At 44.4% G+C, this 26,174-nt stretch overlaps 1 protein-coding gene across 1 annotated transcript in view; it reads right to left on the reverse strand.

Moving 5' to 3' along the window:
• The window catches only part of LOC126267869 (cytokine receptor-like), a 238,964-nt gene that overhangs the window by 15,110 nt on the left and 197,680 nt on the right, over positions 1–26,174 (reverse strand). Inside the window, exon 4 of the mRNA XM_049973179.1 lies at positions 391–622. Within this exon, the coding sequence (XP_049829136.1) occupies positions 391–622 (232 nt within the window). The remainder of the gene's footprint in view (positions 1–390; positions 623–26,174) is intronic.

Genomic DNA, 26,174 nt, shown 5'->3' on the forward strand with positions numbered 1-26,174 from the left:
TACATCTTTGGGCGGGTTTAGTGACGTCTCTGGACAGTCAAAGGGACCATGTCTGTGATACAATATCCACAGTCGACGTCTATCTTCATGAGTTCTGGGAACCGGGTGTGTATAATTTTGTTTGTTATGAGAAACAAATGGTTGGTTTCTGTTGACATTGGGCGTCTCTGATGAGCATTAATTGTTCAGGTTGTCTCTAGCTACACAGTGCAAACACGAAATTGCATATTTCTGCTAGGAAACAAAAATGCGCTAGACGACTCTGTAAGAGAAACACCCGGTACATTAATATGAATTATTTTGTTCCTTTTCCTGTCGGGAAGTTTTCCCCTTGCTTAATAGTGACCCTGTATAGGGGAGTAGACTTAAGAGAAAGGATGGCAAATGTACCTGCTGTTGCTGCGGCCTGGCGGCGGTGACGTAAGGCACAGTGCTGTGGTTGGGCGCCCACTGTGTGAGCGGAGTCAGGACCAGCTGCTGCTTGGCGGCCGCCGGGGCAGCTTCCGCGGGCCGCGGCACGTAGCCCCTACTCGTCCCGTTGTCGTTGAGGTTGTGGGCGGCCGACGGTGTCTTCAGTTCTGCCACAGCCACCAGCTCGTTGTTGGCGCCCATCTGGGTGTACCTGCAACCAGACAGCGCGCCGGTCAGTGGACCTCCCGCACTGGCTTCATACTAGTGACAAGCACCCCTTACTGCCATCACCAATCAAAAAGGCAACAGGTGTAACAGGTGTGAGCGGCAACCAAAAAACATGCTGCTGACAGGCTTAGTTCTTGTTGCAGATCGATTTCTTTATATGTCGGACCTCTAACACTTCAAGTAGCTAGTTTAAACGTTTCTGATATATGTGAGTTGTCCTTACTCTTTACCTCAGCAGCTTAGCACCAATAGCAGAAGCATGGATGTTAGTAGTGCAACATAGTTCTAGAAAAGGTAGATCAAGTTCTGATTGTCTTTTCATTTTGGCCCAAGTAACCGAGAAAAGAAGGAAATTTAGATTGCCAACTAACTATGTTTTATCGTTTATGATAAGTCACGGCTGCAAAATAGTAACACGAATTATTGATAGACGAATGGAAAAACTGGCAGAAGCCGACCTCGGGGAAGATCAGTTTAGATTCCGTAGAAATGTAGGAACACGCGAGGTAATACTGACCCTACGACTTATCTTAGAAGCTAGATTAAGAAAAGGCAAACCTACGTTTCTATCATTTGTAGACTTAGAGGAAGCTTTTGACAGTGTTGACTGGAATACCCTCTTTCAAATTCTGAAGGTGGCAGGGGTAAAATACAGGGAGCGAAAGGCTATTTACAACTTGTACAGAAAACAAAAGGCAGTTATAAGAGTCAAGGGGCATGAAAGGTTGGGAAGGGAGTGAGACAGGGTTGCTGCCTCTCCCCGATGTCATTCAATCTGTATATTGAGCAAGCAGTAAAGGAAATGATAGTAAAATTCGGAGTAGGAATTAAAGTCCATCGAGAAGAAATAAGAACTTCGAGCTTTGACGATGACATTGTAATTCTGCCAGAGACAGCAAAGGACCTGGAGGAGCAGTTGAATGGAATGGACAGTGTCTTCAAAGGAGGATATAAGTTGAACATCAGCAAAAGAAAAACGAGGATAATGGAATGTAGTCGAATTAAATCGGGTAATGCTGAGGGAATTAGATTAGGAAATGAGACACTTAAAGCAGTAAATAAGTTTTGCTATTTAGGGAGCAAAATAACTGATGATGGCTGATGCAGAGAGGATATAGAATGTAGACTGGCAATGGAAAAGAAAGCGTTACTGAAAAAGAGAAATTTGTTAACACCAATTGTAGATTTAAATGTCAGGAAGTCCATCGTGAAAGTATTTGTATGGAGTGTAGTTATGTATGGAAGTGAAACACGAACGATAAATAGTTTAGACAAGAAGAGAATAGAAGCTTTCGAAATGTGGTGCTACAGAAGAATGCTGAAGATTAGATGAGTGGATCACATAACTAATGAGGAGGTACTGAATAGAATTGGGGAAAAGAGAAATTTGTGGCACAACTTGACTAGAAGAAGGGATCGGTTGCTAACACATTTTCTAAGGCATCAAGGGATCACCAGTTTAGTATTGGAAGGCACCTCAGCAGTTATGTCCCATAGTGCTCAGAGCCATTTGAACCATCTGAGGTCATCAGTCCCCTAGAACTTAGAACTACTTAAACCTAACTAACCTAAGGACATCACACACGTCCATGCCCGAGACAGGATTCGAACCTGCGACCGTAGCGGTCTCGCGGTTCCAGACTGAAGCGCCTAGAATAGCTCGGCCACAGCGGCCGGCCATCTGTCGAAGATCTGAGATTATTATCAATGTTATTTTCCTGGTCATCCGTCCCTTTATACTGTCTTCACGTATGTTCAGTTATTCCACAGTCTGTATGTATGGCAACGAATAAATCCGCCTGCTAGCTCTTACTTTCACATTTACAGTGTTTGAGTGTAACAATGTTCACTTATATTTTGAGCTGTCAGTGTGTCTGACTGCAGTACGGAGGTCTAAGATTCAATTCCATGTACTGTCAGGGAAGTTTCCTTTCAGGGTGGGTTTATTCAGCCTCCCGAGGTCCGTTAGAATGAGGAGTGGCACTCAAGTTCGGGAAGCTGGCCACGTCTGGGAGAACAAGGTGTTTGACCAGCAGGATCTTCCATACTACATACAATCACACCGTTGTCAAAAGACACACGGCGGCCGCTCACCACAGTAAGATCTGATCGCGGAGTTAGTGTAGTAATAAAATTGTCTTGTGGCGTCTGAGTAGAGACGTTCTACCGAAGGTCAATCACGTTCGATCTTCCGCTGGCAGAGCGTGGCTGCAGTGCAGCGATGTGGCGCGCAGCTATTCACGTCCACTAGCGCCAGTGCGTAAGCAGGCTTTTTCCTGGCGCCCTCTGGCCGCCCGCTATTTCTGGGGTGGCCGAGCAGTTCTCGGGAGACGACCAGAGACGCCCGTGCGAGCGCAGCCTTCTGCTTTGTTCCCTTCCCACGAGGACCGACTGGCTTACTGTTCTACATCTGACTTCAGAAATAAGTGGTTCTGCAACAACCTATGTCCACCTGTCGGTCAGTTCATGCGTTTGTTTCATAGCATTCTACGTTTACTTATATACTCCATACGCCACTGTACAATACATATGTTACTTCGTACCAGTATTATCGAGTTTTTCACCTATTCCATTCGTGTAATGAGTGACAAAACAATGATTCTGTTTACCTGACACGTGGCCTATCTTACCCTCATTATCTCTGCACAGGATACATGATGATGGCAGCATAATAGTCGCGCAGTATTCTGCGGATACAGATTCTCTAAGTTTATACAGCAGGGTTTCGCGGGAACCAAGGATGATAGCTAGGTAATTCCCTGAGCATTTCGTATGTAATATATAAACCAGCTACCATCTCAGCGGCGCTTCTCCGAATAAGGACTCGAAATACAGGAGCATTAGTCTATTATCATTCGCACTAACACCTTGTATTCCGTGCCGGGTAGCCACGCGGTCTTGGGCGTGCAGTCACGGTTCGCGCGGCTTCCCCCGTCGGAGGTTCGAGTTCTCCCTTGGACATGAGTGTGTGTGTATTGTCCTTAGCGTAAGTTAAAGTTACCTTAAGTAGTGTGTAAGCTTAGGGACCGATGACCTCAGCAGTTTAGTCCCATAGGACCTTACCACAAATTTTCAAATTTTCCACCTTGTATGTCATTTCCTTTGGAGGTTCATTGCATTTTCCCAGAACCCCTCAAACAAACTATGTCTTTCCTTTGCCTTTCTTAATACTTGAGTATTCCGTTTCATATCGCTTTTGACCACTAACGTCGTAATCGGGTTCTTTCTCTTTATTATAGGCTTTATCTTACGTTTACTCACATTTATCGAGAGCTGTCCTACATTACACCAAATGGAAAGTTCGTTCAAGTCTTCCGGCATTTGCAAGTAATGTGTCCACAGTGCCATGTGGCTCTGTTGGTGGTGAACCGCTTGCTAGATCTCAGTATTACTCTCGCGGCCTCCTGTGTGCTATTTGCGGGGAGTGGGCCGTATAATGTCACCGGGTTTCGATCTCAATGTTCTTCTTGACTAAATTAGGGCGTAATAAGACATTCACCACAGTCGTTCCTACAATACAGACAGGCTTACCGAAGAGGCGCAGTAGTTAAACCATTATACATTTGGGGGAAGAGAGTTTCAAGTTGTAACGATACATTTAATAAATGTGAAAGAATCGCGGACATTCTCACGCATCGCCATGGGCAGACGCCACAAGGAAAACGCTATGCATCCTAGCTGTTAAAATTCTAAGGACGTACCTTCCCAGATGAGTGAACCAGTAGATTTCTATCCTCTTTCTGCATATCGACAAAAAGATCGTCTGAGCAGACTCGAATCTCTACGTTTCCAGTGTGTTATAGAGTCCGACTAAGCTGAGTACTGCTGTCTGGAGGATGAAAGGGGGTTGCTGTACTCTACTGCCTACATGTCTGTCATTCAATGTGTCACGAGTCTACTTTAGCAGTCAGCCAGAAAGACTCCTAGTCCACTGTTTCTGATTACATTTCTGTGAATTTGACAAGTGAGACTTCCGTGCAGATTCTATATAACGGCCAAGATACACACCTTAGTGTTGCAAGATATTTGGCGTTCATTATCGAGAAGCATCGTAAAGCAATAAGTAGCGATATTTTCATTAGGGAAATGGATTCGCTTTGAAGACACATCACAGGCGCGCACCTGAGCAGATGGCCTGCCTGAATAGGCGAGGAACGTGTGTAGGTGTAACGTTGCTGGTGAGACAACTCGCTGGATGATGTCAGCGCAGTAACAACAGAGACTGCCACGCTGTCCGTTGAAGGACGGCTGGTTATCTCTTCCGCTCTCCAGACCTGCCGGATATGTACTTTCGGCACTCTGGGTGGCGTAGGGCAGTTCAACACCTGTTTACAACTGTTCACTGAAAGGTCATCACTCGAAATATACTAGTTCCCACTAATTAGGAGAATCGTAAAACTACCAGTACCTCGGAGGAACATAAAGCAGATCTCTCGAGTGTTTGTTGTGTTCTTACACAAAAATACAGCGCAGAAAACGCAATACAAAAACGTGCAGCACTACAATCCTCTTGCATCATGTAACCAAAGGGAACTGCTCTTTTTGAGGGAATGACGCTGGTGCTGTTAACAGTGGAGGCGAACATCTACGCTAGCTAACGGTCGAACAACTTCAAAGCATTACCTAGGGGACGAAATGTGTCTGCGCGAAGTTTTTTTTTTATCTTTCATGTTTTTGGTGGTTGTGGGGGGGGGGGGGGGGGAGGGGGGGAGTGGAAGGGGAATGGGCAGTACTTCGAATTGCAGAGCCCTGGGGAAAATATTTGTCCAAGTGTAATAGCTCATCGATTTGGGAAGAACTGAACGTCACATGAATATAACAAGTAATACGTAATAGACTTGAATGCATGTAGCACATAACCGTTGTGATATGGCTTTAAGCTAAAAACGCGTCGCCACAGACTTTCTAATATGCTTCCTATGGTGCATCAGTAGAACGACACTACGTAACTGCTCTTTCTTCTTTGTTTCTCTATCGTTTAAACGGCACCTATTGCGTTTTGTATTCCAGGCTCATCCCCCCTGAGGGCAACCTAGTTTCTGGTATCTTCAATGCCGCGCATGTAGTCATTTTTCTCTTCAAGTATTGAACAGTATTGCCTGTTATGGTAACTATCTGTGGCGTGGTATGGCCACATTCCTTTTTCCCCGACATTTGTACTTTCTTATTTTTATCCTTTCACCACATTTTCCTCCCAGGCGATCAATTCCAATTCAAACGATTATGATCATACAGTGAAGCCCTTCACGACCGGATGTCTTAGCTGCTGGTGAGTCTTCCGGGTTGTTTTGCCGACTCAGCGTAACCTGGAGTACCTCTGATGATATGCAGCGCAGCTCCGGACGAAACGTTAGGAACGAGAAAGTTTCATGGACCTCGGCCATAAAGCCTGGAAGATTCACCAGCAGCGCAAACGATTTTGTTCTTTTTCTTTTACTGGGGCTATACACTTGCAGTTCCGCTCTTACCCTCGCTGTATTTATAATCCTGTCTTACAGGCTCACATTAACTTCACCTTCCATGCTTTGTTACTGTCAAGCCGGCCGAAGTGGCCGTGCGGTTCTGGGCGCTGCAGTCTGGAACCGCGAGACCGCAGCGGTCGCAGGTTCGAATCCTGCCTCGGGCATGGATGTGTGTGCTGTCCTTAGGTTAGTTAGGTTTAACTATTTCTAAGTTCTAGGGGACTAATGACCTCAGAAGTTGAGTCCCATAGTGTTCAGAGCCATTTGAACCATTTGTTACTGTCAACTGTAAGTTATTTCCGCACCGCAGACATTTGAAACTTGTTAGTTCCATTATTTCATTATTAATTTCAATCAATCGTATTACTGGCTTTGGCACTATACAGACCATTACTAATATACCATTGGGAGCAATTTTCTTCTTGTATTCTTCACACACTCAAGCTATTGGCTTCATTGCCCACAAATAAAATGTATATCATAGTGTTAATATCCAAATATTTTATCTGAAAGGAAACATTCTCTATAGTAGGTTGTACAGTTGTGCGCCTGGCCAATTTCGACTCTTAAGTCATTTTGCAGCGCGTATTCGTAAGCAGTACGCTGAATTCTCTACGTGTTCTGACATAAAATCGAAAAAATCTTTCCAAATGATCATCCATACGTGGAATAATACATCTGCTTTGCTATCTCAGATCGAAAACATCGTACTAGAAACAAATAACCATTTCATCTCATGTGTAAACCGACTTCTACATTCAGACTGAATGTTTTCCAAGCATTTTTATCCATATAGCAAATATTCTACTTTGTCTCTCAAATTCTTTGGATTGCAACCAAATTAGATAAGGGCAGACAAAATGTCTGCGGAGAGATGCAGCAACTGTCGCAAAGTTATTGTATTTCTCAGACTTACTATTGAATATGGACTATTACCGAATTTTCATCTTTGTTACAGCGTAACGCGTCTAAAAGTCGAAGCAGTAAGACATGGTGACGAAGTTGACTACTTCCACTGTAACAAATCTGCTATTTTAAAAAGTTTTATGGCAAAGCTGTGCAGCTGTGCATTAAAGAGCTGCTACTTTTACATCAAATTAAAAGGAAGGTCAACGTTACCGTATTGATCGTTTACTGATAGCAAAATCGATTTTAAATCACATAGTGATCATCTTCAGTGGTGAAAGTTAAAAATTTCACGAAGCGATCAGTGAATAAAGAACAAAAACCACAAATACACCTGAGTATAAACCAACTGTTGGAAAGAACATACCTGCGGTGTATAAATTAAACTCATGGGCACTGCTATCAAGTTATTGTCAGTAACCAAAACTGAGGAACGATCACAATAACTTCCTTGGAGTCGCCAATCAATAACTTTTACATCACATATTTTAGATGGTGATTAAGTCGCTAGTTTCCGTTCGCCTCCATATCCGTACCCTCAGTGGACTCGAGGTCACAGAAAAGTTTAATTACTCGCATGTCAGCTCCTCGCACGTAATTCATGTCAATTCGGTAGTTTTTTCAATTCCCCCGTGTTTTTATTCTAAGAAGGCCAAGTCGGTATTGATACGAAATACGCCAAACATTCTTTTCTCCCGCCATGTTTTCTGTTTCGGATGCAGATTCGGTTGGTAATCTTAGGCGTACAATTCCTTACTCCGAGATTCGTTTCGTTAGCCCTGTGAGTTCGCTATCAATACACCGTGTGAGTGACTTGTGCTGGAATTGTGTGTCTCTGATATCAATTAGTTCCGCCTACTTACCTTTCTTATAATGTCTATGACTGTAAAATTAAATTGTGATATGTTGAATGGAACAGTGTAATTTACTAAAGTTTCTCATTGTTCAGTGGAGCCACATTGTTTAAGAAGCAAAAGGTGTTTTCCTTTTTTTCTCATGGAAAAGACAGGAAATAATGCAAAGTGTGCTCTGTGTTGACAGTCATAGTCATAGGAGGGCCCACAAAAAAAAAAAGTGTGTGAAATCTTATGACACTTAACTGCTAACGTCATCAGTCCCTAAGCTTAAACACTACTTAACCTAAATTATACGAAGGACAAACACACACACACCCATGCCCGAGGGAGGACTCGAACCTCCGCCGGGACCAGCCGAGCGTTCACAAAAGTTATACCTATTTACGTTGAGTAACTAAGGTAGCGAGTAAATAATACTTTGTAATTGGTGTGTGTCTCGACAACAGCGAATATATACGCTACAAAGTTTTGTCGTTACTTTTGTAGCATTAGTAATGACCCAATACGGTAATTGCTTACTCTAAATTTCAAATAAACCGTCAGCTATAACTAACCAGTCAGCTTCCGTGTAAGTATTTTCAAATTTTTACCATTATCAAGGTGTCACCCTCAAATATCAGAACTTCCCACCCAGTGCTCGTAGTCACCACATCCATATTCACGATAGATAAGGACGGACTGTGTCCTGGACCCTGTTACAGTGCATATCTCACGCAGGTGGTGCCACCAGCTACATTACGCACTTGTTTCTGCGTGCTGCAAGACCAAGCCTGTTGCCCCAATCTGCGATGGCGGTATTGGCGACTGTCGGTAAGGAAGCGTGAAGACTATTTCCGTTCACTTTCTCTCTGCTGGCAGACCGAGAAACGATGTCGGCGTGGGCTGTGGGTGTACGCCGTGTCGATCGCGCCCGTGGCTTCATTAGGCGACCTCGAACTGTTGTTGCAGGCGATAGTCTATCAGCAGACGCGCTATCTGACAGCCGATACAGAGATAATGTGCACGCTGATGACTGATGCCGCTAATACACAGCAGGTACAGCCGCTGTAACTGCCATCTGCTCGACTGCAACGCCACCACGCCGCAGCGATATCGCTAATATTGATCACTCACCGCGTTGCATCAACTTGACGATCTGATTCGAGCCTTGCCGAAGATGCAACTGAGTCTATATGGCGAAAGAACTGTACGCAGACTAATAAGCAGGAGACTATTTTCGTAGTTGTAATATCCTGTTACATTCCTATTACGTGCTAGACAGTTGCAAAGATTGGCAACTAGCTCATTGTAGAAAGGTACCACTTAGAATACACGACTACCATACATGATTCATTCGTTCTCAAAGTTCTGTAATTTCCAAAATATTACTTGCACAAATATGACTGATGCATTAATAGAACGGTAAACTCTACGGGTTTGTAATGTGCGCACCAGTTTGCGTTACGAGTGAAATGCCTTGGAAAAATAACGGCAAAAAAGAAAATGAGTTTTTTCGTGTAGGAACATGCTTGTGGTTGTCTGCTGCAACAGTGTACTGTGCATTCAAAAGCAACTGTGGAAAAGAGTCGCCGTGAAAACGGAGCATTCTGCGTTGGTATCGACAGCTTATGGATAATGGTTGTCTGTGTAAACAGACAAGTACCTCTTGACCAAGTGAACGAGATGCAGTCGTAGAGTGGCTGAGGAAAAGATTCGCCCGCAGACAAAAAATAAATAAATAAAATTAAAAATTAAAAAAAAAATCAACGTTCCACGCAAGCCACGAACTTGGATGCCGCAGCAAACTGTGTGGAAGATGTTGCGACGGTCGTTACATTTGAGACAGCACAGTCTGAAATGATTAAAACCGGGAGATTATGTCCGGCGCAATGTTTGAAGCACTGGAGGATGAACATCTCGCTTCCACGCTGATATTCAGCGATGAAGCAAGCTCTCATTTATCTGGAAAGCTTGATCGACACAATGTTAAACTGTGCGATACCGAATATCCTCATCAAATTGTGGCGCTCGAACGAGATTTGCCGAAGGTTAATATTTTCTGTACAGCGTAACAGACAAAGCTGAATGGGCCGCTTTTCTTGTGTGAGAAGACTTTAACAGATAACTCTTATCTTGCTATGTTGCAGTTGTGGTTGCTTCAGAGAACTTCAACAAGACGGGGCACCCACTCATTGCAGCATAGATGCTCGTCGCTACCTAAACGACGAAATTGCGCTCGTGTATTGGGCGTAGTGGTGCTCTGTTCCTTTGCACCCTCCTCCCCTCGCCTTCTCCCTCCCCCTACTCCACCGGGTCACCTGATCTTACGCAGCCTAGAGAACGCATTAATGCTGTTCTGATGAGCACTGATAGGATGTTGTTGCATTAAGTATCGATCGAAGCTGACTACCGCTTGGACGTGTATCATCTGACCATAGGAACATTCATCGAACATTTGTAGCAGCAAAATGTAAACTTCATGAGTTTACTGTTCTATTCATACATCAATCGTATTTGTACGTGTAATACTTTGGAAAATGTAGAGATATGCAAACGAAAGAATCGTTTATAGTAGCCCTGCACTTTACGTTACGCAAAGTTCTACTAAATGAATAGTGACTGATAAGTGGATACAATCATGTCACTTAAACATCTGCAAGCAACAGTCTGTCTAGGTGTGAAGTGGAACAGTCACACAGATGCAGTTTCAGGTAAATAAAATTGACAGAATGTATTGTCCTTCCGTTTTATGACTTTTATGGAGAGCAAACTACTCCACTAGTGGAATTAACATCGTTTCCACATGTACAAATCGAATTAAACTCAGCTTGCTCCGTTTGTTTTCACACTCAAATGGCAACAGGCAGAGGACAAGCTGCTGGCATGTATGTTGATTTTCCAAACGCTTGAGGCGAAATTCCGCACCATATGCTCTTAAACAAAGTGAACTTGATTTCATCTCCTGAAAGGATTATTGCCAGCGTTTTCTGGGACGCAAGAGGGATAATTCTAATTACTTGTTGATCATATTTAATTTCCTTAAAACAATAAATGAGGAATGCTACCGAATCCTTTAAGACCAACTGGGCGAAAAAATACCGGTGGATATAATTAAATCGCTGTTACTAATAGAGGTCCATTGTTGTTGTTGTTGTGGTCTTCAGTCCTCAGACTGGTTTGATGCAGCTCTCCATGCGGCTCTATCCTATGCAAGCTGCTTCATCTCCCAGTATGTACTGCAACCTACATCCTTCTGAATCTGCTTAGAATATTAATCTCTTGGTCTCCCTCTACGATTTTTACCCTCCACGCTGCCCTCAAATACTAAATTGGTGATCCCTTGATGCCTCAGAACATGTCCTACCAACCGATCCCTTCCTCTAGTCAAGTTGTGGCACAAACTCCTCTTATCCCCAATTCTATTCAATACCTCCTCACTAGTTATGTGATCTACCCACATAATCTTCAGCATTGTGCTCTAGCACCACATTTCGAAAGCTTCTATTCTATTATTGTCCAAACTATTTATCATCCATGTTTCACTTCCATACATGGCTACACTCCATACAAATACTTTCAGAAACGACTTCCTGACTGTTAAATCTATACTCGATGTTAACAAATTTCTCTTCTTCAGGAACACTTTCCTTGCCATTGCCAGTCTACATTTTATATCCTCTTTACTTCGACCATCATTAGTTATTTTGTTCATCTTATATCCTCCTTTCAAGACACTGTTCATTCCGTTCAACTGCTCTTCCAGGTCCTTTGTTGTCTCTGACAGAATTCCAACGTCATCGGCAAAGCTCAAAGTTTTTATTTCTTCTCCATGGATTTTAATACCTAGTCCGAATTTTTCTTTTGTTTCCTTTAGTGTTTGCTCAATATACAGATTGAATAACATCGGGGAGAGGCTACAACCCTGTCTCACTCCCTTCCCAAGCACTGCTTCCCTTTCATGTCCCTCGTCTCTTATAACTGCCATCTGGTTTCTGCACAAATTTTAATAGCCTTTCGCTCCCTGCATTTTACCCCTGCCACCTTCAGAATTTGAAAGAGAGTATTCCAGTCAACATTGTCAAAAGCTTTATCTAAGTCTACAAATGCTAGAAACGTAGGTTTACCTTTTCTTAATCTAGCTTCTGAGATAAGTCATAGGGATAGTGTTGCCTCACGTGTTCCAACATTTCTACGGAATCCAAACTGATCTTCCCCGAGGTCGGCTTCTACCAGTTTTTCCATCCGTCTGTAAAGTGTGTAGGTCGTAATTATTGTATGGCGATGTACTTCGTAGACATTCTAATGCATTCATGCGGAATCGACTTACGGTGGAAAAAGGTAGTTGCAATTTTGCCCAACAGGAGCAGATCTGGTGCTCTGAATGCAAGAAAGACGTAAGGAAGGTTTCCATGTATAGTGGATTAGGAGCGGATGTGGGCAGAGAAGATCAAACAAGTGAGACCTGACAAGTAAGGAAGTGTTGCATGGATAGTAGCATGAGACACGTGTGTTGGTATATTTGGAACGTATTTTCACGAAATTCGCATGACTGTGCGCTTGCTACGTATGAAAACACGTTGTTTTAGCGGAAAGAGCCATGTGACAGGTTAGTAATCAACGGAAACCAATTGATATTATTAACCACCGCTTACACAATTTGTTCAATATGAGCTCCAGAGACGCCGGCGTGATGCTGTACATCAGATTAGCACCTGGTGGCCAAAATTGAAACTAATTTTTTCCAGCGCAAATCCGCTGCCATACGATAATTACTGCCCACACTGGACGTCCGTGCGTAGTCGCACTTTAATTGGAACCAGAAGTTAAAACTTGGATTGAAAAAGGGAAACAAATCCTCTTTCATCAAGACAACACAATTGCATTACGGAAGTTCCTTTACATAAGGGAAAGTAAGAGACTTAAAAAGTCGATTTTTGTTACATTCCACACGTCCTGGCAGCCCCACTTCTAAGGAAACGTGTGACTGACAGAATGATAACGGCAGCCATAAAAGGATATCGCAATTTAGGACAGGATGTATTCAGTGGAAAAAAATGGGCAGCACGAATTAACCTTAAAGGGCAATGAGTAGAAAAACAAGCGTCTTTTTGTACCGATAAACGCACAGTCCTTCAGTCACATTACGAGATTTTCAACTTGCCTTCGTACAGCCACGTGTTGTTTGTCGACTACGTGTTCGTTGCGGCTTACAGAACAGCAATAATCTCATCAACTGATTGATGTCAGATGAAGCACGTGCTCTTAATAGTATTCGTGACAAGAAAGAATAAACCTGTTTCAGCCCATTACACAGCGCAATGGCTACATCATAGTGTGCTGTGATGTCATGATATGATGCTGACGTAAGTAAAGCTTACATGGACAATAGTATCGAACAGAAACGTTAGTATGTTTGGAACGTATTATCACGAAAGTTCGTGAGTGCGCACATGCAACAATTGAAAATAAATTGTTTTAGAGGAACGGAGCCACGCCACAGATTAGTGATCAACGGAAACTTATTACCCATTGTTTAGAAGACGTGTTGTTCCATCTAATGGAACACCTCTCAGACGTAAAGTGATGCACAAGTACGATTTGCAAATGCACAGTAATTGGCACTCAATGTGCACGCACTTCATAATTAAATGCATTTTAACTATGTAGGATTTGCAGGTCCACCTAGATTCAGAATGTTGCTGTTTGTCTTTTTATGCTTCAAATGACTCTAAGCACTATGGGACTTCACATCTGAGGTCATCACTCTCATACACTTAGAACTACTTAAACCTAGCTAACCTAAGGACATCACACACATCCATGCCCAAGGCAGGATTCGAACCTGCGACCATAGCAGCAGGGCGGTTCCAGGCTGGAGGCCTAGAACCGCTCGGTCACAGCGGCCGGCTAAACTTCAGTACAGACCGAGATTACTCAGGTTAGTTAGGTTTAAGTAGTTCTAAGTCTAGGGGATTCATGACCTCAGATGTTAAGTCCCATAGTGCTCAGAGCCATTTGAACCATTTGTACTAAATTTTCATGAGCAACGTTTACGAAAGACACAGTTATTCTTTACATTTTTAACTCGTTCCACATTGTAACGTTATATATTTGTCTAGAAATGTTTTTTCCGCGTATTATCTATTCCGTGTCATATGTTTCAGCATTATTATGTACATGTTAGGGATGTTTATGAGGCAAGAAGACTAAACTATGGAGGAACCAACAGGAAACAGATGCCACTCTAGGTAAATCAGTATGAGATCGCTGAGAGTGCATGAAACTTTTTGTTTTGTAATACGTTTCATTCTCTACACTCAAAGGAAGTGAGGTCTGCTGTAAATCGCTGTTCTTTTCAGCCAAAAACAAGCCGAGTCTGTAATGAGGCAGAGAGGAGCACACCTGGGGACATTTTTGTGGGGATCTCAGATTTCTTACCTAGGATAGCCGTTCAATAACATTACGCGATGTGGTGGGTTGAAGCTATGTTTATTTATGAGACAATACGAGGTCTGTTCAAAAAATTCCGCACCTGTGTCCACAAAATTTTTCTGCGCTTACCATTCACTTATTGTGCATGGTCTCCTTCAACACACTCTCTTCCACAATCGATACACCGCTCCCAACGGCATTTCCACTTCCGAAAGCAGTCTTGGTACGCCTCTTGCTGCATCGCGCGAAGTCGTCTGCGAATTTTCTTTTATCTCGTCTTTCGTTACAAATCTTCGCCCTTTCAAAGGGCTTTTCAGATTTTGAAATAAAAAGGAGTCCGCAGGGGGAAGGTCTGGAGAGTACGGAAGTTGAGGCAGCACAGTGACTTCGTTTTTCTGTGCAACAGTCATGCATCAACAGATATGAATGTGCGGTTGCACTATCGTGATGCAAGAGCCATGGTCACGCCACATTTCAGGCCGTTTCCTTCCCACATTTTCTCGAAGACGTCGCAAAACCTCCCCCAAAAGTACTATCGATTAACAGTTTGTCCTTATGTCATGTATTCATGATGAACTAATCCTTCAAAGAAAACTATCAGCACGGTTTTTACATTTGACCTGTCCTGATGAGCTTTTTTATGTCTTGCAGAACCTTTCTCAGCCCACTGCGAGGATTGAACCTTGGTCTCAAATATCGTAAGCATAGACCCACGTCTCATCACCAGTTATCATTCTCTTAAGGAACATCTCATTTGCGGGATCCAGAAGCTCTTCACACACTGCAAGGCGAAGGTCTTTCTCGCCTTGACTCCTGGGCCGTAGGACGAACTTGGCAGCAACACGGTGCATTCCAAGACGCTGTGTCAGGATTGCATGACATAATTCTTCTGCAGTATCTCGGACAGTCTTCGATTGGCACGCACAATTTCGATGACTTTCCTGACATGACCGTCGTCGTCAGACGACGGAGGGCATCCTGAATGAGGATGTCTTTAATTTCCGTCCGGCCATTTTCAAACCATGAGAACCATTCTAACACCGAGTACGGCTTAAGCATTCATCACCGTAGGCTTCCTGCATCATTCAGTGAGACTCTGTAAAGAATTTCTTGAGTTTCATGTAAAATTTAATGCAGACGCGTTGCTCCTCTAACTCTGCCATCTATTTGCAAACTGTGCGACCATTCTAACACCGAGTACGGCTTAAGCATTCATCACCGTAGGCTTCCTGCATCATTCAGTGAGACTCTGTAAAGATTTTCTTGAGTTTCATGTAAAATTTAATGCAGACGCGTTGCTCCTCTAACTCTGCCATCTATTTGCAAACTGTGCGACACAACGTCCTACTCAATACAGCACTAAACAACAACTGACATACGTACAACAATGAAACTTTCTGCATTTTCATCTTAAACCAGGCGTGTGCAGGGATGCCAACCGCATTGCGCTCCAACATACCATTGCCACGAAATTACGAATGTTCCGGAATTTTTTGAACTAACTCGTACGTCCTAGGAAAAAAACCATGAAGTCCTAACGCATTTTTCCGTTTCTGATTATATTACGTGGACAGTGAAGTAGATGAATTGTTCGACATGTACGATATGTGCAGTGCACATCGACTTCTACGGCGTGTCATATCGTCGTCCATTTGAATGTGGGACTTCAGTAACCCATGTCCGACGGAATGGTACGTAGGCATAATGAATGCATCGCATAGGTTTCAAGAGACGATTGTTGACCCGTGTCGGTTTGTTGGCACCTCTGATGGGACCGCGAACATCACTGGATCAGAGTCCATGAGAATCACGAATCACGAAGCCACACCGTTTTCCTGCAACCTTGGTATTACAGCGCCGTCAAGCGGCTGACGTGTACAAACACACTGTGAAACGATTGTGAGTTGTCTGTATGAAGTGGAGCAGCATATTCAAAACGCAAAGAGCATTTCGAAGCTTATAGTTGCGCTATTAACATGGAAAGGCCTTTTATAATGTCGTATGAAATAGAAATTTATGCTGTGTGTTTATAAGTAACAGAAAGAGATCGAAACCGACACGCTTCGATAAAAGCGGATTAGAATTGTCTGTACTGACACATTTGTATAAGAAGTCAAAGCAATAAGGGTGTAATAAGACAAGTACATTGTTACTACTGACGTTTAATTGTTCACTGAAAAATAAATGAGGGAATTAAAGGACTGTTGTTTGTTAAGGACAGAAAATCAGCACAATATGATTGACTGATGATGCTGCTGCAGGGGCCGAAAGGGAACAGGAATTGGATTTTGTGCTAAAAGTAACGGAACATGCACTAGTTGTAAGTTAAGATACGCACGTAAATAAGAAGGAAACGCCACAGGTGGGCATGCTGGTGAGCTGAATGTTACAATCTGGATGTGGAAGAGATACACACATTCTAATACATGGGACGCTTAATAAACATGATAGATATACTCAAGGCACAGCAGCTAAACGCAAGCCTTAGGAGCAAGGAATAAGTCAAATGGTATTTTATCAGAATGCCTAAGAATGTGAAAACCGTGCCAAGTTTTGATGGTATTAAAATGAGTTTGAAAACCGTAAAAAAAGATTCGATACGCCATTTTTTTGTCATTAGTCTTTTGCCTGGACTGAGGCGAAACTCTACAAATTTCTCTCCCGTGCCAGACTTTTCATCTCAGTTTAGCAACTGCAACCTATGTTATTTGCTAGATGTATTCCAATGTGTCTTCCTCTACAGTTTTTACCCTCTTCAGCTGCCTCTAGCAGCATGGAAATTATTGTCTAACATCTTAATAGGCATCTCACCATCTACTTCTTATCAGTGTTTTCCAAGTATTAATTTCCTCGTCGATTCTGCGGTGAACCTCTTCATTCCCTACCTTATCAGTCCACCTAATTTTCAACATTCTTGTGAAGAACCTCATTTCAAATGTCTCGACTGTCTTCGGTTCCGGTTTTCCAAAAATCCATGTCTCAATACCACACAATGTTGTGCTCCAAACGAACAAGGTCAAAAATTTCTTCCACAAATGCCCTATAACCGGCGCACAGATCAAAAACGTGGCAAGCACGCGGATATACTCACAATTTTTAACTTTTGAACTTAAACGCGTCACAACTCATTTCTCGTTTTAAAAGGATTTTCGACGTCACGATTACGACTAGGCTTCAGTGAACCGTGTGTATTAAACTGCTATCAGATTTTATACTGTACATTAACATTAGCAGATGCATGGACATTAGTTCAATTGCATTTTTTTTATTCGTACTGGAAAAATCGTCGCCACTCTAGCGACTGGGAAATATGGAAGAAAGATCTTTAAAAACATAAATTTCTCAATCGATATCATACCATTCTTCTGTTACTATATCTCAGCCGCTACAACGCTAGCATTGCCGCTGTTGTCAAAAGGTTGAACTTTTTTTGCCCTGTAGCGTTTCACGACTGTTTGCCGTAGACTACGCTGAACAATGGAACAGTGCCAGTGTGTAAACTGTTCGATGAGTCCTGCTTTCAGTTATATCTAGCTGATCACCGCATGATAGTAGTTCCTATGACCCATTACGCTATGGTCCCTCTGTATCGCAACGTTGAGTCATGAAGTCTCAGTTATGGTCTAGGATGTGTTCACATGATTGAAACTAAGCCTCATAGATTGGCTGCCGCATCGAATGACAGGAGCACCTTACGTGGACATTCTCGCACGCTGTCTGCATCTCTTTCTGGCATTAGAGTATCCTAACGGGCCAGCCTGTGTGGCGAGCGGTTCTAGGCGCTTCAGTCTGGAACCGCGCGATCGGTACGGTCGCAGGTTCGAATCCTGCCTCGGGCATGGATGTGTGTGATGTCCTTAGGATAGTTAGGTTCAAGTAGTTCTAAATTGTAGGGTGATGACCTCTGATGATAAGTTCCATAGTGCTCAGAGCCATCTGAACCACTTTTATCCTAACGGGGACGTCTCGTTTCAGTAGAACAATCCATCTTGTCCCCGCTATTTACCTGCACACAGATTGCATTATGAACACGTCAGTGAATTCACCTCCAACGCTTGGAGTCTATGAAAAAATGGTCCAAATGGCTCTGAGCACTATGGGACTTAACTTCTGAGGTCATCAATCCCCTAGAACTTAGAACTACTTAAACCTAACTAACCTAAGGACATCACACACATTCATGCCCGAGGCAGGATCCGAACCTGCGACCGTAGCGGTCGCGCAGTTCCAAACTGAAGCGCCTAGAGGCGCACGGCCACACCGACCGGCAGCAATAATACACAAGACCACTAGATCTTAACCTAATCGATCATTTACGGGATGCTATCGATACGCTCGTTGAACCCAGCACCACACGCGAACAATTGTGGGTACCTCTGCAAGACCTATGGATCAACACCACTGCAGAACCATTCCAACTCCTCGGCGTGTTGCTCCAGTTTTGAGGGCTCGCGGAGGATCTATTCGCTATTGACTTCGTATACACTGGTTCCCCATTACTCTTCAGTGCAAAACGCCTGCGGCCTGAACGGATGACACTTGGCAATGGTTTGTGTGTGTGTGTGTGTGTGTGTGTGTGAGAGAGAGAGAGAGAGAGAGAGAGAGAGAGAGAGAGAGAGAGAGAGAGCTCGAAATGGCTATGTATTTCTGTTCCATGTCAAGGATAAACATTCCCAGTCACACAGGGAGAGGCCAATGAACAAGTTCTTACAAAATGAAGACATCAAGAACGGGGCAGTTCGGTTTCTCGACTTGAATCCGATGCAACAGGTGAAGAACGCTCTTGGCCGTCACTACGGACCATTTCTGGTTTCCAGGAGGGTGCTTTTAGGAAAAAGTGAAGCGTTACTGCAAGCCATAATGGACGTCCTGCCACGTGAGGGCATCACAGTACTTTCTGACGTCCTGTATGTTACTGGCGAACTGACGTCGCACGTGGTAAGTGTCACAGCAGTCCGTGATCGGCTTACCTGTACACGTTGAATGCGTCTGTGTCATCTGCAACAATACTCTCAGAAAACCTATTAGTGGACACATTATCGCCGAACCTGTTCTAGTTTTGTAGATCTCAAAGCTTTCTTGACTTGCGATAAGAATCGAAGCACAACTGACATTAGTTAAAAAGCTTTTAAAGTTATTACTGTTTTGCGATTTTTTGTTCGGTCTGTGGAATGCAGTGTATCGGCTCGTCACAAGCAACAGTAAATGTTGATCTCCGGGAGGGCCAGAATGAGTCTGAGACGTCAGCGTCGTGTTAGCTGGCCATTGGGCGCGAGGGCCCGAGGATGCTCCTCGCGCCTTCTGTAAGCTCTTATCGCCCGTACAGGAAGCGTTCTATCGTCGGCAAACAGATGGGCCAAGCCGTGGGTCACGTACAAATCTCACCGAGGAAGATGCGGGCTCCTGCAAGAGTGGACTGCTTAGCCGCCGGTATCTCTTCTTCTCAAAGATCGCGAATGCTCTAAAAGATTGATTACGTGACGTTTTTAACATACGAATTTGCTGAAAAGGTGGCATGGCTAATAATGCTACTTAGATTCATTTCTTTTCTTCTCCACAACTTGCCTCTTGCCTCTCTTCAGTGAATATCAAGTAGCAAGCGTCAATGACCGTTATACTCATTCCCTCCCCCCCCCCCCCCCCCCCCCCCAGCGATCACACACCTTTGTCTCACAGTAGAGCACAAAATTTCAATACTATTGAGATCTGGTGACGGTGGTGACCCCATCCTCGTGATCAGAAAACTAGTTCTGGACGATGCAAGCCGTGTGGAGAGGCGCCCTGCCATCTTGGAACACAGCATCACCATTCCGGAATAAATATTGTACCGGGGGTGGATCAGCCAGAATGATTACACAGTTCTTGGCAGTAAAGCCACCTTGCAGAGTACCAATGGGGCCCATGGAATATGACGATATAGGTGCCCAAATCACCCGTGAACTCCCGTCCTGTCTTACTCTTAGGACGTGAACTCTGCAGAAGTGGGAAAAAAGACTCATCCGACCAAATGACATTCTACCACAGCGCCATAGCCCACGTTTTAAGGCTTCGGCACCCCACTTTACTGTTATGGGCATTTGCATCACTGAGAGTGGGTTTCGAAATCTAGCTCGCCCAACATTTATTGGCTTACAGAGCTCCGTTCGTGTTATTTTGGCGCTGATAGGGTTCACGACTGCGACATTGACTACTGCAGTCTTTTGCAACTGTCGTCCTCTTTATTTTTCGTCTTCAGTGACCGTCCGTTGGCGTTGTAACTGGCGGATGATATTTTTCCACTTTCCCTCCATGCGTTATAAATCTTCGATACGGTGCATATCGAAACTTATGCTACCTCGGTTACGGAAGTACCCATCACACGGGCACCAACAATTTTCCCACCTTCGAACTCAATTAGCGGCGACGTAATGCACTCACAGAACACTGTTTTGACCACGCCTGACGCGACGTATTGGGGACACTGCATAGGTGCCGATCGTGGTCAAATACACCGGCGCAACCTGCAGGATTGACTAGCTTCTCCACTTATCTTCAAGAATGCATTTCTCTACTTCTACATCTACATCCATACTCCGCAAGCCACCTGACGGTGTGTGGCGGAGGGTACCTTGAGTACCTCTATCGGTTCTCCCTTCTATTCCAGTCTCGTATTGTTAGTGGAAAGAAGGAGTGTCGGTATGCCTCTGTGTGGGCTCTAATCTCTCTGATTTTATCCTCATGGTCTCTTCGCGAGATATACGTAGGAGGGAGCAGTATACTGCTTGACTCTTCGGTGAAGGTATGTTCTCGGAGCTTTAACAAAAGCCCGTACCGAGCTACTGAGCGTCTCTCCTGCAGAGTCTGCCACTGGAGCTTATCTCTCTTTTCCGTAACGCTTTCGCGATTACTGAATGATCCAGTAACGAAGCGCGCTGCTCTCCGTTGGATCTTCTCTATCTCTTCTATCAACCTTATCTGGTATGGATCCCACACTGGTCAGCAGTATTCAAGCAGTGGGCGAACAAGCGTACTGTAACCTACTTCCTTTGTTTCCGGATTGCATTTCCTTAGGATTCTTCCTATGAATCTCAGTCTGGCATCTGCTTTACCGACGATCAAATTAATATGATCATTCCATTTTAAATCACTCCTAATGCGTACTCCCAGATAATTTATGGAATTAACTGCTTCCAGTTGCTGACCTGCTATATTGTAGCTAAATGATAAGGGATCTTTCTTTCTATGTATTCGCAGCACATTACACTTGTCTACATTGAGATTCAATTGTCATTCCATGCACCATGCGTCAATTCGCTGCAGATCCTCCTGCATTGCAGTACAATTTTCCATTGTTATAACCTCTCGATATACCACAGCATAATCCGCAAGAAGCCTCAGTGAACTTCCGATCTTATCCACAAGGCCATTTATCTATATTGTGAACACCAACGGTCCTACGACACTCCCCTGCGGCACACCTGAAATCACTCTTACTTCGGAAGACTTCTCTCCATTGAGAATGACATGCTGCGTTCTGTTATCTAGGAACTCTTCAATCCAACACACAATTGGTCTGATAGTCCATATGCTCTTACTTCGTTCATTAAACGACTGTGGGGAACTGTACCGAACGCCTTGCAGAAGTCAAGAAACACGGCATCTACCTGGGAACCCGTGCCTATGGCCCACTGAGTCTCGTGGACGAATAGCCCGAGTTGGGTTTCACACGATCGTCCTTTTCGAAACGCATGCTGAAACTCGCGGCGTTTTCATATTTTTGTCCAACCCGTGTACGAGTCCAGGGATACTGCTGAGACGTTTTACATTGCTCGAAGTATTCTGATATTGTGGTGCTTTGCCAACGACGCTGGTTGCCAATGGGCAGGAATTTCTGTTTGTAGTATCTAGACATGTGTCAGAGGACGACGGGAGCGACCAGAGATCGGAACCGCGTGTGGGCCCCTTGGGGCTACGGCCGCCTGTGCCCTCTGCAGACAGCCCCAGGCCTGTGGCAAGTCGGCGGCCCCGCCTCGTGCAGACGAGCTGCCACTCTTCATCCGCCGTCGGCGCCGCCTCCAGACGCTTCATCATGCCACGTTTGGTGGGCACCAGTGGAAACCGCCGCTCCCATCTAACAGCAGCCGCTTCAACATCCTCCCCAGCGTTACCGAGCCACATCGTGCTGCAAAACACTAAATTCTGAATTCGTTACTGACTGGCCACCTATCTCCTACAAATAACTAGTTACTTTCGTTACTGATGGCCATCTTCACGATGTTCGTGCCATACCGTTAGCACTGTACAATGAGCGTGAAGGTCTTTGTTGGTTAACGAAAAGCGCGATCAAGAATGGAGGGCGACAGAGGGTACGTTGCGGCCCCATCGTCGTTCACATAACCTAAACCACCGGAGCGCACAAGCATATCAGACAAAGACGATGACTTTTTGAGGTCCAGTCGCTCGTGCAATGGAAACCACAGTGAAAATCAAAAATTTTTAACTTTCATCATTTAGCTACTCTTTCCAGCTTCTTCTCTATATCGTGAAAGGTGACTACACTGAGTCACAGCGCCAGAGATTGCGCCAAAGATTATTATTTCGCCGCCTCCACTGGAGCAGTAGTAGTTGAGAGGATGTCGAGAGCAGTTGTTGTTCTGTTGGGCGAGAGAGTAGATGCTGTTCGGTTGGTGTAATGTATAGATGGAAGAAGTTGCAATTGTCAGAGTGTATTTGAGGAGATGGGCTTTTGATTTATGATGCTGGTGTAATGGAAAATTTTCGTCAATATATAATGAGGTAAAAAGGTATTACAGTTTTCTTTAATGACAATGCCTCTTGCTCACAGGTACAGTCAACAAGGAATCTGGCTCGTGTTCATTTATTAGACTTGTAATTCTGGTTTCTATGTGTAATTATAGTATTTCTGGTTTATCAATTAGTTCATTGTAAATGGTGTTTAAAATATTTCGTCGTATTGAGAAACAACCGAGCCAGATACATGTACGTTGAGTCACACTACCACACACAGAACAGTTACACTTGTACTTTGTTGTTTCGTAGCTTTTATAGTTGCAGGGGACTTAATTAATCAATTGTGTTAATGGAAATTCGTTGTCATTCTTTATTTTAATTTTATGCAATCTGATTGCGTGCTAATACTAGTCGCGGCCAACCGGCTACGAGACTTCGTAACCGGTCACACAGCTACTAAAAGTATTGTATTTATTCATTAATATTAATAATTAAGCCCTCATGCAATAGCTGCTGCTCCAATCTCGACATCCGTCGTTCCGTTGTAGCAACTTTCCAATACCCTCGTCATAGAAGGCAACCGCCTATGCTTTCCGAAAATTCTCTAAGCTAGTCTGCAGTTCGTTGTCAGTGCCAAAAAGCTGCCATCGGTCATTTGAGGAAAGAGATGAAAATCATAGGGAGCCAAGTCCGAGCTGTATGGTGGGTGGTCACACGCTTTCCAACGAGAACGAGAACGCTGCAGCAACATCTTTGTTGCAGCTGCAGTGTACGGCCGAGCATTCTCAAGCCAGGGACAGTGCCTGATAGCAACGTTGCTCTTCACGTGATCCGAAATGCCCTTCATAGACGATGCACTTGCAGAGCAAAATCATCTTTTAACACTTCTTCCGCACTGTTCAATTAGGTATGACAGTCACACCGAGCGAGGTGGCGCAGTGGCTAGCACACTGGACTCGCATTCGGGAGGACGACGGTTCAATCCCGCGTCCGGCCATCCTGATTTAGGTTTTCCGTGATTTCTCTAAATCGCTCCAGGCAAATGCTAGGATGGTTCCTCTGAAATGGCATGGCCGACTTCCATCCCCGTCCTTCCCTAATCCGATGAGACCGATGACCTCGCTGTTTGGTCTCTTCCCCCAAATCAATCCAATCAATGACAGTCACGTTAGGTAGGCTACACGAAATCAGGCGGAACACCCCGGCATCAAGACGTAAATGACAACACCCACTTCACACTTCGTAAGAGACGTTGTTGTCTTACGCACCTTTAAGTATTCACTATGCGCCCAGAACTGAATGTCCGAAGCGACGCGATCGGTGGGGAAACTATAGTCACTGCGCAACACATCTGCACGAAGCTTCTTCCGATTTTCACTGTAACTTCAATTCCGCAACCGATCGGACCATAGAAAAAAAGAAGACCTCGCATTACTCAATACCAAGAGGATACACTCTAAAACGCCGTTACTTCGGCTCAAACTTTGAGAAGGGAGTCAATTCGCTGATGAAGAGAGTCAGCGAGTTTCTTCAACTATGCCGTATCCAGCTGGAGACACTCATCATTAGACATTGAAGAGCTACCAAACTACCATGATGATGACTGCTACGTTTCACCTGCTGTTCCCAATAACCCCAGACATTTTCTGTGGCATTAAGATTGTGTGATTTACTACGCCAGTCGAGATGTGGTAATGTATTCGTCTGATGAAGAAAGGAGACACTCACACCTGCAGACCGGTGAACACGGCTGTTGTCATTTTGGAAGGCTATTAAAGTGTCGAAAGCACGCTCTTCATGATAATGTACAAGAGATGGCAACACTTGGTCACCGAGGGTTCGATAAAAACACCCAGGCCAATGTTCATAGTAACCTTAATGAGTGGCCCTGTATCATTCTGAGAAAAACACCCCAATGACAACACAGAATATAAGTTAAACGCCTCTTTCGGTCATCGGTGCATCTGAAGCCTTGGACAGTTTGAAGGGAGGCAAAAAACTGGTCAGCCAATACTGTGCGCCTACAGTCATGTGTCGTTTGCCCCACTGAATACATGCAGCTCTATGTGCCGCTGTGGCCAATGGCCTTTCCCGAAGGACCTGACTGCGAAGGTCCACTTCCCGAAGCAACATTCGCTAGGAACATGGGTGAGATGAAGCTTCATTCACTGGCGGGAGTAATTTATGCACAGTTTTAAAGCTATTGTCACTGACAAGGCGTGACACTCGTCTTTTACGATCACTGCTGTTGTACTGTGTTACATGACTGCGATGGTACACCTATTTCGAAGTGATAAGCACACATGAATCGTCAAAACTTTACAGATGGCGCAGCGATCAAGTCACGTGCACAACCACGCACGCACTGCTTCTGCGTGAGAATAAGGAGTAGCTTTCAGCGAGACACTGATATTTCATGTGGACATTGTACGTAAACATGGATAAATGTTAGGATGTGACAGAGGGGCAAAAAGGAGTAATCGTGTTTTGCCGCGCCCGGGGTCATACGGTGTGTGAAGTTTCCGAATTTGTTGCTGTTTCACTGCACACTGCCAACGCGCCTACAAGTAGTGGTGTAACAGACACGGCCACGAAACACAACACCAGAATTGTGGTCGGGAAAAGGTCGTGACATAGGGGGACCAGAGACGAGTTGCACGGTTTTTGAGTCAAAATCGCTTCCAAATCCGACAGGAATTGCTTCAGGCAGTGAACGTAGGTCCATCTCCATCTGTTGACGAGAGAACACTGCGACGGGAACTGCACGCAATGGACATCCGGAGCGGGCCACCTCGCAAGAGGCCATTGCTCACACAGGCACATAAGGATCACAACAGAAAAGTAGGTCGGGCTGCAAGAATATGTGATTCGTTTTCAAAACACTCCCCCAGCCTATTACACCTCAAATGGGATGCAAAGTCACCTGTCTTGCACTCCATAGAAAATCTGTGAGACTTACTGGAACAGCGGGTAAAACGGCGACAACAGAGTCCCCGCAATCTGGTGCAACTGCACCATCAAATCAGCGGCGAATGGCTTAATCTGGTTGCGGAAAGCCCGCACAAACTTGTAGACTCACTTGCCAACACAACAGAATCCAGACGGCTATCAAATCTAGGGGCGGAATTACACGGTATTAACTGATGCTTGTAATGATTTCTCTAGAGGT

This window comes from Schistocerca gregaria, chromosome 4 (assembly GCF_023897955.1).
Source record: "Schistocerca gregaria isolate iqSchGreg1 chromosome 4, iqSchGreg1.2, whole genome shotgun sequence".
Classification (NCBI taxonomy): Eukaryota; Metazoa; Arthropoda; class Insecta; order Orthoptera; family Acrididae; genus Schistocerca; species Schistocerca gregaria.